The sequence below is a fragment of the Micromesistius poutassou genome, assembly GCF_964030765.1.
Source record: "Micromesistius poutassou genome assembly, chromosome: 8".
In the NCBI taxonomy this organism is placed as follows: Eukaryota; Metazoa; Chordata; class Actinopteri; order Gadiformes; family Gadidae; genus Micromesistius; species Micromesistius poutassou.
This window is the reverse complement of record NC_140278.1, coordinates 5,360,161-5,375,332: the sequence shown is the minus strand read 5'-3', so window position 1 is coordinate 5,375,332 and position 15,172 is coordinate 5,360,161. Positions and strand designations below refer to the sequence as shown.

Genomic DNA, 15,172 nt, shown 5'->3' with positions numbered 1-15,172 from the left:
AGTGTTGTTTGCAGTATCAACATCTTGTGAGAAATTGCATGAAACAATCCGTCCAAAGCAAACATCGGCAACTCATCTAATATTCCCTCCACAAGTCCAGCGGGGTTCCCAATGCAAACACGTTTGTGATTGAAATACACACACACATTCTCCGAGACGTCCGCATGGAGAAGATCCAAGCCTCTGAGCATGGGCGCAACTTGAGGGAGGGAGAGGGAGGGAGAGAGAGAAGGGGGGGAGAGGGGGGGAAAGAGAGAGAGAGAGAGAGAGAGAGAGAGAGATAGGGGGGGGAGAGAGAGAGAGAGAGAGATGGGGGGAGAGAGAGAGAGAGAGATGGGGGGGAGAGAGAAGGGGGAAAAGAGAGAGAGGGGGGAGAGGAAGTTCGATATAGAGAGGGGGGAGATAGATAGATAGATAGAGAGGGAAGGGGGGGAAAGAGAGAGAGGTGCAGGCAGACATGCTAACGCACATCAAATATGCCCACATTTGTTTTGGAATTCCACCAGCGCGTCGCCGCTGCCCGCCCGTGCTTTATCTGGCCACTTTGAGGTTAATTTCAAACGACACGGAATGCGTTCCCTCCCGCCTCGCATCCGCCGGCACCCGCCCGGATACGCACGCAGCCGGCGCCCGGACCAATACAACTCTTGATTACTGCCTCTGTGTTTTGTTTGTGTAACATTAAATATCCTTTACCATATATAATGTAATTACATTTAAATAAATGTGCCAGCGTGTAACATAATTACATTCAGATCAAGCGGCATGTATGTATAATATAATTACAGTCAGATAAACAGGCTTGCATATGTAATAGCCTTCAGGGCGAGGTTGGAAACAGCTGGTGAGTTTACCGCAGCAGGTCCCTACCCATTGTCATGAGGAGATTGGATTAGGCGTTGATGCACACACACACACACACACACACACACACACACACACGCGCACTCCTAAACGTGCACTCTCTCCATGTATCCTTGAAAGTTACAATCAACCCCGGAATGACGGTGACAGTTGGTGGTATATGCAAATGATATGCAAATATCCTCTGGTGAATTTGCCTGGGGTGATTGCACTAACGGCTAGAATGAGAGGTGTGTTTGGGGGTGAAAATGCAATATTAAAATGTAAATAAATACGACGTTAAAAAATGGAAACTACTATGTGGTTTGTACGCACTTGGCAAGGGTCCGTCTGGCTATGTGTCTAGAATTGAATGCATGGCATACATCTGCGTTGATTTCCATCGCCCAGCATGCAACATGCTGTATCTTGCACATACACACACCACGCATACGCACACACAGGCCAAAACACATTGTTGAAAACATGTTGCAATCAAAGCAACACACTGATGCGTTTCCTTAAAAAACAAGCTGTTTAAAGTCATTACTCTGGGCCAGCTCTATGGCCTGACCTCGACCCCTTGAATGTCTCGGCAGTAAAACCTGTTATGAATGTAATTGTAAGGGCCTTCCCTCTTCAACAGTAGTTATGTGTTTTAATAATCCCGTGTTCAAGGGAAGGCGACAATGTTCTCCTCAAGCCCCCAGGGCTGGCTTGTAAAACATTTGCTCTTAATTTGTGTTGGTCTTGTTGCAGTTTAGATGTTCTAGTGTGTTCTAGTGTAAATCTTATTTTCCTCTTCTAATTGCCATATCAGTGATTCAGTTTGACTTGAATAGGGAAACTATATTCGGTGTCTGGTATAATGCATATAATAGGAAACCTTGCTTCCTCGCCCGGTTGCGATCCCTGTTAACATAATATTTATTAAACACAAAACTCCCAATGTTATTGTTGTATGAACTAAATCCACAAACTACATTGTAAACCATGAACGTGTAACAGTCTTAGAAGTACTCTAGCATCAAACCCACAGCTAATCAATAAGCTTTATTAGATTTCTATATGCCGTTTAAGTGGGAGATCACACAGAACAGTGTTGTTGCAAACCCAACGTCCACCACAACATTGTTTTCCTCTGGCACAGCGGCCTGTGCGGAGCTCTTTTTAGATGCGTTTTGCGTTTTTTTCGGAACGTGCGTATAGGTTTAAATATGTTAAACTTTTGCCGTTTGGCACAGAGCAACGCCGCTTGCCAACATATGAGAAGTAAACGTCCAACAGTGACTTGAAACAGATTCAGCCAGTGTTGGGAGAATAGTTTAGGCTCTTGTCGAGTCTATTTTTACCGTTGAAACGGCACATTTGTACATTTGCTTCGAGCGCTTCATACCGAGCGCTCTGCCCTGGTGTTTTTGAAGCACTCGGGTCTGTTGCGACACTGTCATGTGTGACCGGTCCCTGCGAGTGTCACCCCCAGCCCCAATCGCACTGATCTTCTGCCACTCGCTCATGAGTTTCAGAAGTTGACCGTTGTGGCGCCGCGTTCACACTACATCAGTCCATTGACGGATCTCATTGACTTTGCATGGGGCGCTCTCGAAATGCATTGTGGGTCCCTCCGTTCTGTCGGCTCCAATGCCTGCGTCATAAAGTGAAGAAATGTTCAACTTTTCAGGCAGCGACGGATCCGTCGGCCAGTCAGATCGTGTTATGCAAATATATGCAAATACACTGTCCAATGAAATCGCCTTAGTAATACAACCCGGGAAAACACATGGATACGTCAAAAAGCCCCTATCTGTCAATGGACGGAGGTAGTGTGAACGCGGCCTGAGGAAGAGATGCAAAACTCTATTGATGTGTGAACACTGGCTGGCTTTTTTGTTAATATTCTGCTTATTTTGTGTTGCGTTATCTCTTATGCACCAACCTCACCAAGTGCCCTTCCATGTATGTGCAAATGTAGTTTGCAAAATAAAGCAATTCGGATTCCGATCAACTTTAGATCTTGTCTCCTAAACCGATTGGGTTATATTATCAAGCATCTTCTTTGCCTCAAAACCATTTTCCCTTTCATTAGATAACAAATTAACGTTTCAAACCTTCAAATGATTTGTGTTCTTACGTGTGTGTGTGTGTGTGTGTGTTTGTATCTGCATTTAATTGCCCAGCCTAGCCCAAGCCCTGATTGCAGAAACATTAGAGAATACATTTTCTCATTTTGTCACATACTGTGCCTGTAACTGCTTAGTTGTTTGTGTTTGTGTTCCTTGCGCAATGAACCTTTATACTAATGTGCCCAATTTAAACAATCACATTTCCCTGCTTTGAGAAGATTTAAAACCGCCCCTTTCATCCTCAAACCTAGATACATTACAATGTATATACTAATATGAAATGAGGCTAATATCTAGTAGACAAGTATATTGAGGTGGTAGGTATTAAGAATCCATGGTCCTGTAGCCTAGTGCTTTAATCTCTGGCTTTAACGTTATGTAATGTCTCTTTCTCTCTCTCTCACTCTCTCTCTGTCTGTTCTCTTATCCTTGCCAGTTGATCATTTATTGTCTAGAGTGAGTCGATAATGAATGTGGAGCATGATAGCCGCGCAGACCGCGGGGGGGATATTGGTAATCTATAAAAACATTTGAATATAGAAAAGTCCCCCACTGTTTTAGTGATTGTGTGCATCTAATGTTTGGCTCTCTTTGTTTGTCGGCATACATATTATTTGTTTGCCCTCTCCTCAATTACACTCTTTTGTGATTGTGTGTGTTTCAGGTTCAACAAATTGATCGCGTGGTGGAAGTGGTAGACGAGGCCGTTAAAGGTACACACACACACACACACACACACACACACACACACACACACACACACACACACACACACACACACACACACACACACACACACACACACACACACACACACACACAGAGAGCATGCAATCCTCCCGGCTTCATAATTAAATGAGCAGTGATGAATTGATTGGCTAATGAATACGGAAGCATGGCCTCTCGCACAAACCATTGTTTCTACCGTTCACCTGCAAGTACGTAGGACTAGCAGTCCACACACACACACACACACAACGCTATTCAAGGTTTCTAAGAGTAACTTGACCTCGGAGAGAATTGGCCAACTATCGAATCATAAACTATAACTATATAATGTACCACTGATGGTCGTGCGAGTATGCCCGTACTTAAACATAATTTGAGTCCTGCAGTGCTTAATGTCTGTCTGGAAACCCCAGCGGCAGACAGAGTGACAAGCACTCACCTGGCAACGCTCAGGTCCAGCACTTAAACCGCCAGTTAACCACCACACTTTACTTGTTTGACGAAGGTCGGATCCAGTGTGTGCACTGTGCGTGCCCGTGAACGCGTGTGTGAGTGGAAAGATTTGCGTGCCCAGTCGAGATGTCATTTGCCCCCGACTGTTCTCTAATGAAGAACAGATTGAGTCTGCGTTCACCGTGTGTTTGTGTGTGTGTGTGTGTGCGTGTGCGTGCGTGCGCGCACATTAAAAGTGTTCCCTGTTCACATTGCATGCCCTTCTCTAATGAAGGACAGGGTACAGATGCTGAACTGTGTCTTAATTTTACTATCTGTCATCAACTCCAAACCCTCTGGCTATGTGATCAGTACAAAAACACACACGCACACACATGCAAACATGCACATGCGCACGTACACACACACATACACACACACACGCTGAAACACACAAACTGACACACACACACACACACAGACACACACTCTCTGACACACACACACGCACGGATACACACAAACAGTTCAGGTGGAGACTGTGCCAATAAGCCTGTTCTCCTCCTTCAAAACATCCTTTTGTTGTTCCATGCAGGCCTTCTGCTCCCCCCTTTTTCTCACAAGCCGTCTCCCCCTCCTCCCACACCGCGCCCTTTCTCCCCCAATTATTTTTCAGTCTTCTCATAATTCATTATCCCCATCTCTCTCACACACACACACACACACACACACACACACACACACACACACACACACACACACACACACACATACATTCTGCAGATCATTTCTCCAGTGTCATTAAGGTTCTTTATGGCTGTCTATAAACAGAGGGGGCTTATTTGAGCCCAGAGACCCCCGCCAGGCCTTTAAGCCTGGGGATTTGCCTCCAGTAACGACTACCTAAAAGTTAATTCTGTAGATGTTTTTGTGCTCAGTTGCCCGTATGTTTATTTCATTGGAGGAAAACCAATATATGAAGGTCGATTGTTATCGCAGAAGAAGTTGTTAAAACTTGTTAAAAATGTGGCGGTCATTCTGGTCAGGGTAGTATGACGTACCAAACTTTTTATTACATATCTTCATATCATGTATATCCAGCCGCCCTGTGAATAACGATAATGAATCATCACTATATATATACACACACACAGATCCCTCAGTGAGGAAAGAAAGTATCACGGCGGTCGGGATTTATCATGGCAATAATAATAACAAATATAATCGCAGATATCCAAGAGGTGCCCCTGTACCAAGTGTTGCCAGATTGAGCTAGATTTCCCGCACGATCTGGCAACCCGGGCTGCAGTGCGCTGCACCCAGGGTCGCCAGATTGGGCGGGATCACCAGGATCACCAGGATCTGCTTCGGATCACCAAGGGGCTATGCATGGATATTATGTTTTTCACCCCCCCTCTACGTGCCAGGAGGTCTGCGGCTATAGCTGTTGTCTCATGTGGCATCGCTCACTCATTGCAAATAGCTTTGTAGCATTTTCCCCCATTTTTGACGAGCACATCTGTTCTAATGAAAGAGAAAGTAAAATAGTTATGTGGTGTTGAATGGCTCCCGAAGCTCACGGGAGGATGGAACGTGGCGGCTAAGGTCACAGACACCTGCCGCCGCAGTTGGCACTTGTTGTCGTCTTTGTGGTCTAAAGAGGAGGCTCTCTCCCACAGCAATAAAAGCCAGCCCCACTCTATTAGAGTTTTACTGGTGGGACTGTTTGGTAATCTAGAATGACTTTACTTCTCATATTACGTCGGGTAATTGCATTCATAGTTTTCTAATACATTGTTCCACGGGGGAGCTCGTCTTTATCTGAATTTCAAAAACGTGTTACTCTCTCAGTCCGTCGGGTTATAATGGGTTAGACAAACTAATGCATCTGCTTAGCCATATGTCTCTCTAGATGTCTGCCCCCCCCCCATATAACCCTGTAACCTACATTTCTCCAAGGCAAACTGCACACTGTTTGTTTCCACCGCTAACCAGTCCTGGGGTAAAAGCATGGGTCAAAGGTTGCACAGAAATGCAACAAGATGGGTATGGAGCACAGGAGGAAGTAGGGGAAGAACCATTGGAATCGTTCCCGTTTTTGTGGGTAGCTTAGAAGGGTCGAGGACGTCGTCCACATGGGTTGCTGGTTCGATTCCTTGGTCCCTCCCCGGTTTAATGTCCATGAGAGTGACACTGAAGGAGTTGTCCATGTCCGTGGTTGACTCTGCCGTTGGTGTATGGGAGCTTTCAGTGGCCACAGGGATCCCAAATCCCTCCTATTGCCCCCTCGCTAGACGTATACGGCCCTCAGGTCAACATATCACCTGTGGCTCTCCTTTGCATGTTTTCTTCACGCCTGTGCATTAATGCTATCCATCTCCCGAGGCTTTTCCTATATTTCCTATCCCATATTCCTATCCTGCAATTTTGGAACCATGAAATGTTCAACCACAGGGCGGTATGTGGTTTGCTTGGCGGGGGGGTCAAATGGTGCTAATGTCCAACCGAGGGACAGATTGACCGAAGACAACATTTCAAATTGACTAGTATAAATGTTGACGTATGGATCCAATATATGGCGCAGAGTTGCTCAGTGCTGGTATGCGGAGCAGTAAACTGGAACCACGGACGGACGGACGGACGGACGGACGGACGGTGGATCAGAGTGACTATTAGCTATCCGGCCACGGCATCGCGCCTTGGCGAGCGACCAAATCCCGTCGGTGGGTTTTTCTGGGAGGGAAGTTTTCTCATTTCCCTGCTTGTATTAGGACATTACGACCTGTCACGCCTCACTGATAGGCTCTTTGTCCCTCTCTGGGACGGATTGTCATTTTTATCTACCAATCGATAGCCTCGCTTCCTTACCCTGAGCCCACCCTCCCAGGAGACCAATGTAAAGGGGATGAAAACAGCGAGGCAATTCCATCCCTGAGCGCCTCCGTCTCACACACCCCGGGGTTGGGGCCTCACAGACTATTAGCCGGTTTTCAAACGGGCTGCGAGGGGGTTGGTGCAGCCGCTGCCACTGCTGGTGCAAGGCTTAGAGGGGGAATTTGGTATTTCACATATCGCACAATGTCAAAGTCAGACGTTATTACACCCGGAATGTCTGCTTTATATATATATATTTCATTCACCTTTCAATTGTAAAACTAATTATGAAGGGGTTAAACTTGGCTGGCTTTGGTGTTGATTCAAAAAAACACCTTGTGCAATGCTTTGCCAATACCGGGTTGCAGGTCCATTGCTGTGTGTTTGTCCTTGGTTGGTGTACTGCGGTTACCATCTGAAAACATTATGGTTATGAAATAATCAGGAGATCGGTCATTTCGGGTGGCCATCTAGAGAAGAGTAGCCAACAATAGCCTGGATGCCAGTGGGGCTATTATGTCTATATGCGGTGTGTGTCTGTTTATCTCGTAAAATAAAAATAAATGGAGGTGGAATGTTGAGAAGCGCCTGAAAAATACAAATCTCTCCGAGTCTCTCTGCTATCTGCTCCGTCTCCTCTCTTTTGTCCTCCAAACTATGAGAATGTTCTTTTGATAACAATTTTTTTCTGGTAAGCATAATTGGCATTTTCTGCTGGCATCAATTCATTCATTCCATTCTCTTGGTTTCAATGGAATACTTAAAAATCCTGTTTGGGCCCACACACACCGGACTGAATAATGTAACGTTCTTGTGTATTGTGTTTTCATACACACACACACACCTCCCTCAGCTTGTTTTGTCAGAAAACATTTGAGGCTACCACTCACTTGTCCTTTATTGGTTGTTTAACAAGAGGAGGCTTGTCGTTTCCTGTTTGATGAAGTTGTCCTTGGGCCTTGTTTCTTGCAGGTCACTCAGTGCGTCTGTTAGGCCAGAAGAAGGATGGGGGAAAGAGGCTGGGCGGCGCCAGACTGGACCTGCCCAAGATCCGAAAGAACCCGCTCATAGAAATCATCTCCATCAACACAGGGTACGCACAAGGGCACACACACACACACACACAGGCACACACACACACATACACATCAACAAGGGGGGCACGCACACAGACAAACATAGGTGATGCATGGTAGCAGTGATATTACTGTGATATTATTGCCATTTGTAAACAGAAGGAAATAACACCTGCGTCTGCTTCCTAACGCCAATTATAAAATGGGTTTGTCCCAAGCTTTATGTAATCTGACAATTTGCCTAACTTGTTGCCAACCTTTTCAGCATGCACACGAGTGCAGCCGATTATTATGGGACATCATTTGAACCACTGAATCAGCCAATGGCTTGGCTGGTCATTAGCTTCCAAGGCTGGCAACCCACTGGATCAGCCCGGCATGCTAGTAACCAGCCTCAGACAGTAATGACAAGCTGATCCAGCAGGTCGCTAGCCTCGGAAGCTAATGACCAAACAAGCCAGTTGCCGGTCCATCGGTTTGTTAGCCTTGGTGCGCCAGAAGCTGATCTAGTGGGTTCCTAGGTTAGACATACGAGTCACTTTGGTCGAATGAATAGTCTTCTTCTTATTCACAACCGCTGGACTCTCAGGTACCAACACACCACCGGCCAGATCAGTAGCTGGCTTCGGAAAGGATTTGGCCTCCGCCAGCTTCTCCAGCGTTTACATTTTGACCATTACTCTGCACCATAGTGCCTTTAATCAGAGGTGAACAAGGCACATACTAATGACGCATTTGTATGGGTGACCAATAAAGTCCCCCCTCCCTTCCCTTCCACCACTTTAAAATAACATCAGAACCAAGTTTCTTTTAAGATATATATTCTTCTGAATATATATCGACTATCGACTAAATTGTGCTCGTAAAATAAAAAATCCTTAACATGAGAGCATTTTTTATTCATTTTTTTTTACATTTGAGGGCATATCCTTACAGAAATAATTCAGAAAAATGTGTTTTGATTTGTCTCAGCCCATCTTCATAGGCTATATGAGGTTGAGGGTTGAATGAACTTTATTCTTAAATAAACGAGAATGCAGTAAATTAAATAGCTTATCCAACAAGGACAACAACTAACAAGTTCATCTGGAAAACTAACTTTGGATTTTTGCAATGGCATTAACGGATATGACATGATATGACATATCAAACTTTAAATCAATAATTTGGACGCCATACAAGAAATAAATTATAGAAAGAAATTAAGGGGCTGATTTTAAGTAACACCCCGCAAATCACCAGCCTATTATAAATACCGAAAAGGCTCCGCAACCACCAACACCCGCCGTTATGGTTGGTCACAGGGCCAATCAGTCGCCGCATCGCTAACACACACACTGAGCAACACAGTGCGCGCACGCACGCACGCATGCACACGCGCACACACGCACACACGCACACCAACAAGAGGTATACACACACACACACACACACACACACACACACACACACACACACACACACACACACACACACAGAGCTCATCAAATATTCAACTGAGCTCATAGATTCAATTTCTTGCCTGCCATCCTGCTGTCGTTTGTAAATGGACATGCTGCTGTGTGTGTATGGGTGTGTGTGTGTTTGTGTGTGTACGCATCTGTTTGAGAGAGGGACACAGAGTTAGTGTGCCGGTTACCGTGCCCTGTCTCACCTTGAAAAGCCACTTAAATAACATAATGGTGGATTTGTTTGAATCAATTTGACCTGGTTGGCTGTAAACTGGGCGGTGTGTGTATTTGTGTTCCTACTTGCCCACAAGTTGACTTTGGTCAAGATGCGATTAGATCCATCATTAATATTTCATCAAAAGAGAGCCCGGAACTTGAATGAAACAGAAATGGATAGAGGAAACGATGGAGGCAAATGAGGCACGCACATTATTCCGGAGACAGAACTAGACCTTACAGCAAATGGTCTACTCCGTCTTTCGTGCCTACCTATTTCCACACACATGGAGGGGGCATGCTTTTAGTGAGGCCCCCGCATTTTACGACACATTTTACGCTCTCACATCTCTGTTGGACGCGGCTGCGGGCTAGTGCTCTCTCTAGGCTAGTAAAAGGCCGGGTTACAGCGCACGACTAATTTCCACCCGGCTCTGATGGTTCTCAGTCAATCATCTTACCCCCCGCCGCCTCGCCTCCTCCTCGCCCCCACGTTCCTCACTCTGACAGCCCAGTTCACCTTGTAAGGAGGTACCACACAGCTGGGACCACGCTGGGAGTCAGGAGCTGTATAGGACGGATGAGCCACCTTAGACCCCCCTCCCCACCGATCAGAGTTATTTTAATAACTGCATGGTTGGCCTGCATGGTTGATGTATCAGTCTGCCACCAATCTATAGAAAACACTATGTTGGCTGATATCCAGACATACATTACTGTATATAAGCTAAAAAAACACATAAAGAAAGTGAGTTTTTAGCCGTTGCTAATGCCATGGTTTGTATATGCCGCTACTAAACACATACACTTGACCGTTTGTCCTTGTTGCTTATCCCAATTGTTTGCTCCTTTAGAAAACTAAGGAATTAGCTTGGTAACAGTGATTTCTCATTTCTTCTGTTCTATTGAGAAACATAATCCAACGCAAAGTGGTTTTCTTGGGTGTTTTAAGCAAATATCTAGAAAGTGTCATGACATTTGCTGCTGGAGTAATCTGGTATATATATGGACTAGTTATTAGTGGTGGGGGAAACAATTGATTCACATTACAATTGGATTAGTTTAATCTCTGATTCTGAATCAATTCACATGGTTTTTGGTTTTGTGTGCATTATTGCACACAATATAATTTTTTTGCCAAGCCAACTCTCTTACAAACACGGTGGACTTACTTACTTACTGAATCAAGAATCTGTTTTCAATAAGAATCAATTGTGATTCAAACGGTGTGGCCAAGCATCAAAATCAAATCGTGTCATGAGACACCAAAAGAGTTATATTAACATGTACGCCATCCCACATTATATATTTTTTGTAAGACATAATACTTAACTTATGACTATTCATCAAAGAGGGAATAAAAATAATCAATGTGACGTTGGAAATCATGGCCTTGTCCCAACTCCAATCTACAAAGTGAATATGCTGACAGACCAATCCAATACACACATGATTTGAACAATGACATGATTATCTGGGCCGCTATAAAGAATTACTTTCAGAACATTTGGTGATTAGTCATAGCTCAGCCACGACTTACAAGCATGAATATTATCATTTAATACACAAACTGTTTTTCAGGGATTTGTTGGCTCGAGGTCAAACATGAGACCCTCAACTCATACCAGAGTATAAACCTTCCCATGTTGTCTATGTTCATATATAGTATCTTATATTCATACGGGGGAATTGGGCCCCAAATGGCATGATTTGAAAAGCTTGGATTAAAATAGAGAATCAAAACAAAGCACTCTATGAACTTATTACTTATATGAACCAGTATATGTTTTTTTATGTATATATCTTTTCTCTCTCTCTCTCTCTTTTCTCTCTCTCTCATATTCGTCCTCACTTCTTTGTGTGTATATTATCTTGTTGCTGCTTTCTTGGCCAGGCCATGCTCGTAAAAGAGATTTTTTTATCTCAAGCAATTTGCCTGGTAAAATAAAGGTTAAATAAAATAAATAATATGGATGAATGATATTAAATCATGTCAGGGAAGGATTCTGGTAGCAATCATTTGGGAATAATGAGTTCTGTACATTTATACTACAGTCTGTGCATCCACCTGCCCATTCAACCCTTCATGTGCTGTGCAGCCATCCATCCACTTACCAATGCATCGTGAAAACTATCCATTCTATGGTGGCTGCTCTCGTAAAACACAACGTGGTTTAATACAAATGTAACTTTGCTTTACTGTTGTGCGAGTTAGATATTTTGTCCAATAAGTCCAAACATTTGTACTTTACCTTCGGTGCTGTTTTCTAGTCCTTGAATCATGTTATGTAATCAATTAAATGAGAATGTGTAATCCAATGGAAGTGGTTGTTTTCTCCCAAAAGAGGTGACCATTGTGCTTGTAAAGAACGAGACCCAGTAGGATGTATTGTACCTCTGTTACCAGCGCCTGCACGTCATTGGCCTCGGCATGAATATGGCCTCCGCAGGCTTCTCCGGTACACACGGCACACATCAATGACGCATTTGTCCGATAAGGACCAATCAGGACCCTCCCTTCCCTTCACCCCGCCTCCATGTCCACATCATGTCATAACCCCAAGCATCGTCTAAAATTCAGAAAAGATTGTTTCAGTGTAATTTCTTTAATCACGACAAACATTTGCCCATTTTTATATATTTTTTCTGACTTTACCTTTGGCATCAGTTTGACTCCATACCAGGGCCTGAGCTGGCAGTGAGTCAAATACGAGAGGTTGGTGGCCTTTTCTTACATACAACGTGAACATGTGAGCGGAGCCAAAACTGTTGGACACTGGGCCAAGCCATTCATCTGCGATGAAGAACGCAGCTAATGCCCGTCTCAGTGCACCTTCGGCATCACACCGCAACCCGCCAGAACTTAACGCCTGGGTGCTCTTAGGTCACGCCATCTGAACTTCATCCTGCTTGCCGTTGACCTTTGTCATACTTTGCGATTCAGCCGATGGCTTTGGTCGACTCCCACCATTTGTTCAAATGTGGAGGATGCACACATCACTTCTAACGTTCTAGAATACAACCTTAAGGTCTCAAACATATAGCTGATTGAAAGCATTGCTGTCTAGCACATGCTCTGTCCAGGCTACAAGTGATGAGGCTCCAAGCTTTAGTGCTGAGCTCTGGGTGCCAACAGTGCCCGATCTAGCGGTCATCAACTCCCTCATAAACTCCTAATTCAGCCTCTGTGATATGGAACTCATCAGTTTTCTATGGCTCCTCAATGATAGCTAATGACGTGCTTGATGGGCTCCAGAAGTCCATCTCTTGGCAGGCCCGATCTAGGGTAATGGGGTCGCCAGGCAGTCGGCCTGTTGGTGTCGGTCACAAGGCTCTTAGGCCAAATGATCACGTTTGACTTTATGGAGCATTTTGTTAATATCGTCGCTTGTAAATTGTGTCTTGTCTGAGTCCCTGAACTACTGAACTAAAACTCATTGTTAGCCTCATTATATAGTCGGGTCTGTCCCTTGCTGAGCTTCTTGGATATTCCCTTGTACAGTATACAAATCGGAGGCTCTACTTGGTCTGTGAGATAAGACGTTGGAAAAGGCGAAATGGGGAATACATGATGCAGTGTACCTGAATACATTATCTCCAGCAAATTCACTTATCAAAGCTAGTGGATGGTGACTTGGCTTGAAATCCCCCATATTGACTCAATTAAATCTGAAGGTGCTTTGGGGTGAAGCATTTCACTGTGCAGGACTCAAGACTGCAACATTTGAGACCATTTATAATCAGAATGCAAGGTAATTTCTTCCTCAGTCGAATTGGTGCCAGTACATTTTAAAAAACGTTATATATGAATGGGTGTGGGTGAAAAAAAACGTTATATATGAATGGGTGTGGGTGACACAAAAGGGACCATTATCAATCAACGTACAAAAGCAATGAATTACCATTAGATAAACAAAAAATATATATTATGCTTGAGTGTATGAAATTACATTAACTGTTAAAACTATTAACTGTTTAAAAATTAAATTAGGATTCATAAAGTAATATTGGCTTTTATAAATAGTTGGATAAAGACATGTTTAGTCATTTAATAACTGAATATTTGTATTCAGCTCCCTATTTAAAGCCAATATTCCTTTGTGAACCTCGTAATGGCTTAGGGTGTTGGTGTTTAAAACTCAAAGGTCCTTGAAGCGCTTTCATAAGACATAATTTTAATGGCACAAATAGAAAAATAACTCTAAACCATAATGAATGCCATCCCAACTCTCACATCCCTCCTCCCACCCTCTCTTCACCTGCTCTCCAGCCTTCACCTCTTGATTCTCCATCTCATTTATGCATTTAAAAACCAACCTTTTCAATTTTCTCCAGCCCCGGAGAAGTCTGTATTTTAGGCCTTGAGGTATATTGCTTGGGTGCAAAAGAGAACCATGTCCTCTTGTTTTGTCACCGCCTCAGTGTACCGCACCCTGCAGTACAGTCCCCACTTGTCCATTGAATGTACAACACAAACTCTGGCCTGTGTGGAAATGACATTACCTGACTGGTTAGTACGTTCTTCTTCAGTGCTAGCCATCCAAGGACATTCTCGTCCATTGGACTGACCACAATCTGCGCTTGGTTGTCTACAACGTACCACCATCCGCTGGCAAAAAGATAACACTGAATCCATAATCAGTTGATTCGGATTGTATTTGAAGCATTATCAATTACCTTTCTCTTTGGCGGTCATATTTTGCTTTGGCAGAATGTCAAATCCTTTTGACGGCCGCCAAATAATTTTCAATGCAGGAAAAACCTTGTGTTTATGTACATACATTAGGGTTCTGCCCAAACAATGTATTAGCGGTGCTGCTCCACCATCATTCTCTCCAGCGCCAACATGTAGGCTAGCATTTTAAAACAGGGCTGTGAGGAAACACACATTAGTGGACAGCGTCGTTTTTTCCCGTTACGGTTCAATTGGTTAAAACTCCTGTTTTATTGGAGTAACGCTTCAAAATGCCAGATAATATCGCGAGTAAGTGCTTTGCGGAGGGAGTCGTGGCTCTCGGATCCACTCTCTATCCGAGTCCGGCTGGATTATGGCAGAGCTTCAATTCAAAGCGGGTCGAACACTTGACTAGTGAAAGACTAAGTGGCAACAGGGCCGCCAGTACAACATGCTGGGCCATGAGCCCTGCTGTAACTTGTCCATTACACTTTCCCCATAGCTTTCCCTGATGTGATCGCCCACAGTCTTGTGAATATCCGTGGTTGTCCACAGTCTGACTGTAAGCTTGATAGCTTGATGCTGTTCTATTTTTTCATGTTAGAGAGTTGTGTGGGGCTCATTGAAGAATAATAGTTTAATATTCTTATAGGGGTAGTGATGACATCATCAGTGGCATTTTACAGCCTGTCAAACAGAGAGGTCTTTGTGCAGAGGAGCATGCATGTGCGCACACACTCACGCACACGCATA

General features: G+C 44.2%; 1 protein-coding gene across 1 annotated transcript in view; it reads left to right on the top strand.

The window, feature by feature from the left end:
• cdkal1 (CDK5 regulatory subunit associated protein 1-like 1) overlaps nt 1-15,172 on the top strand; it is a gene marked incomplete at its 3' end in the record, with an annotated part of 256,138 nt that overhangs the window by 57,619 nt on the left and 183,347 nt on the right. Inside the window, exons 6-7 of the mRNA XM_084471876.1 lie at nt 3,631-3,679; nt 7,974-8,094. Of these exons, the coding sequence (XP_084328002.1) occupies nt 3,631-3,679; nt 7,974-8,094 (170 nt within the window). The remainder of the gene's footprint in view (nt 1-3,630; nt 3,680-7,973; nt 8,095-15,172) is intronic.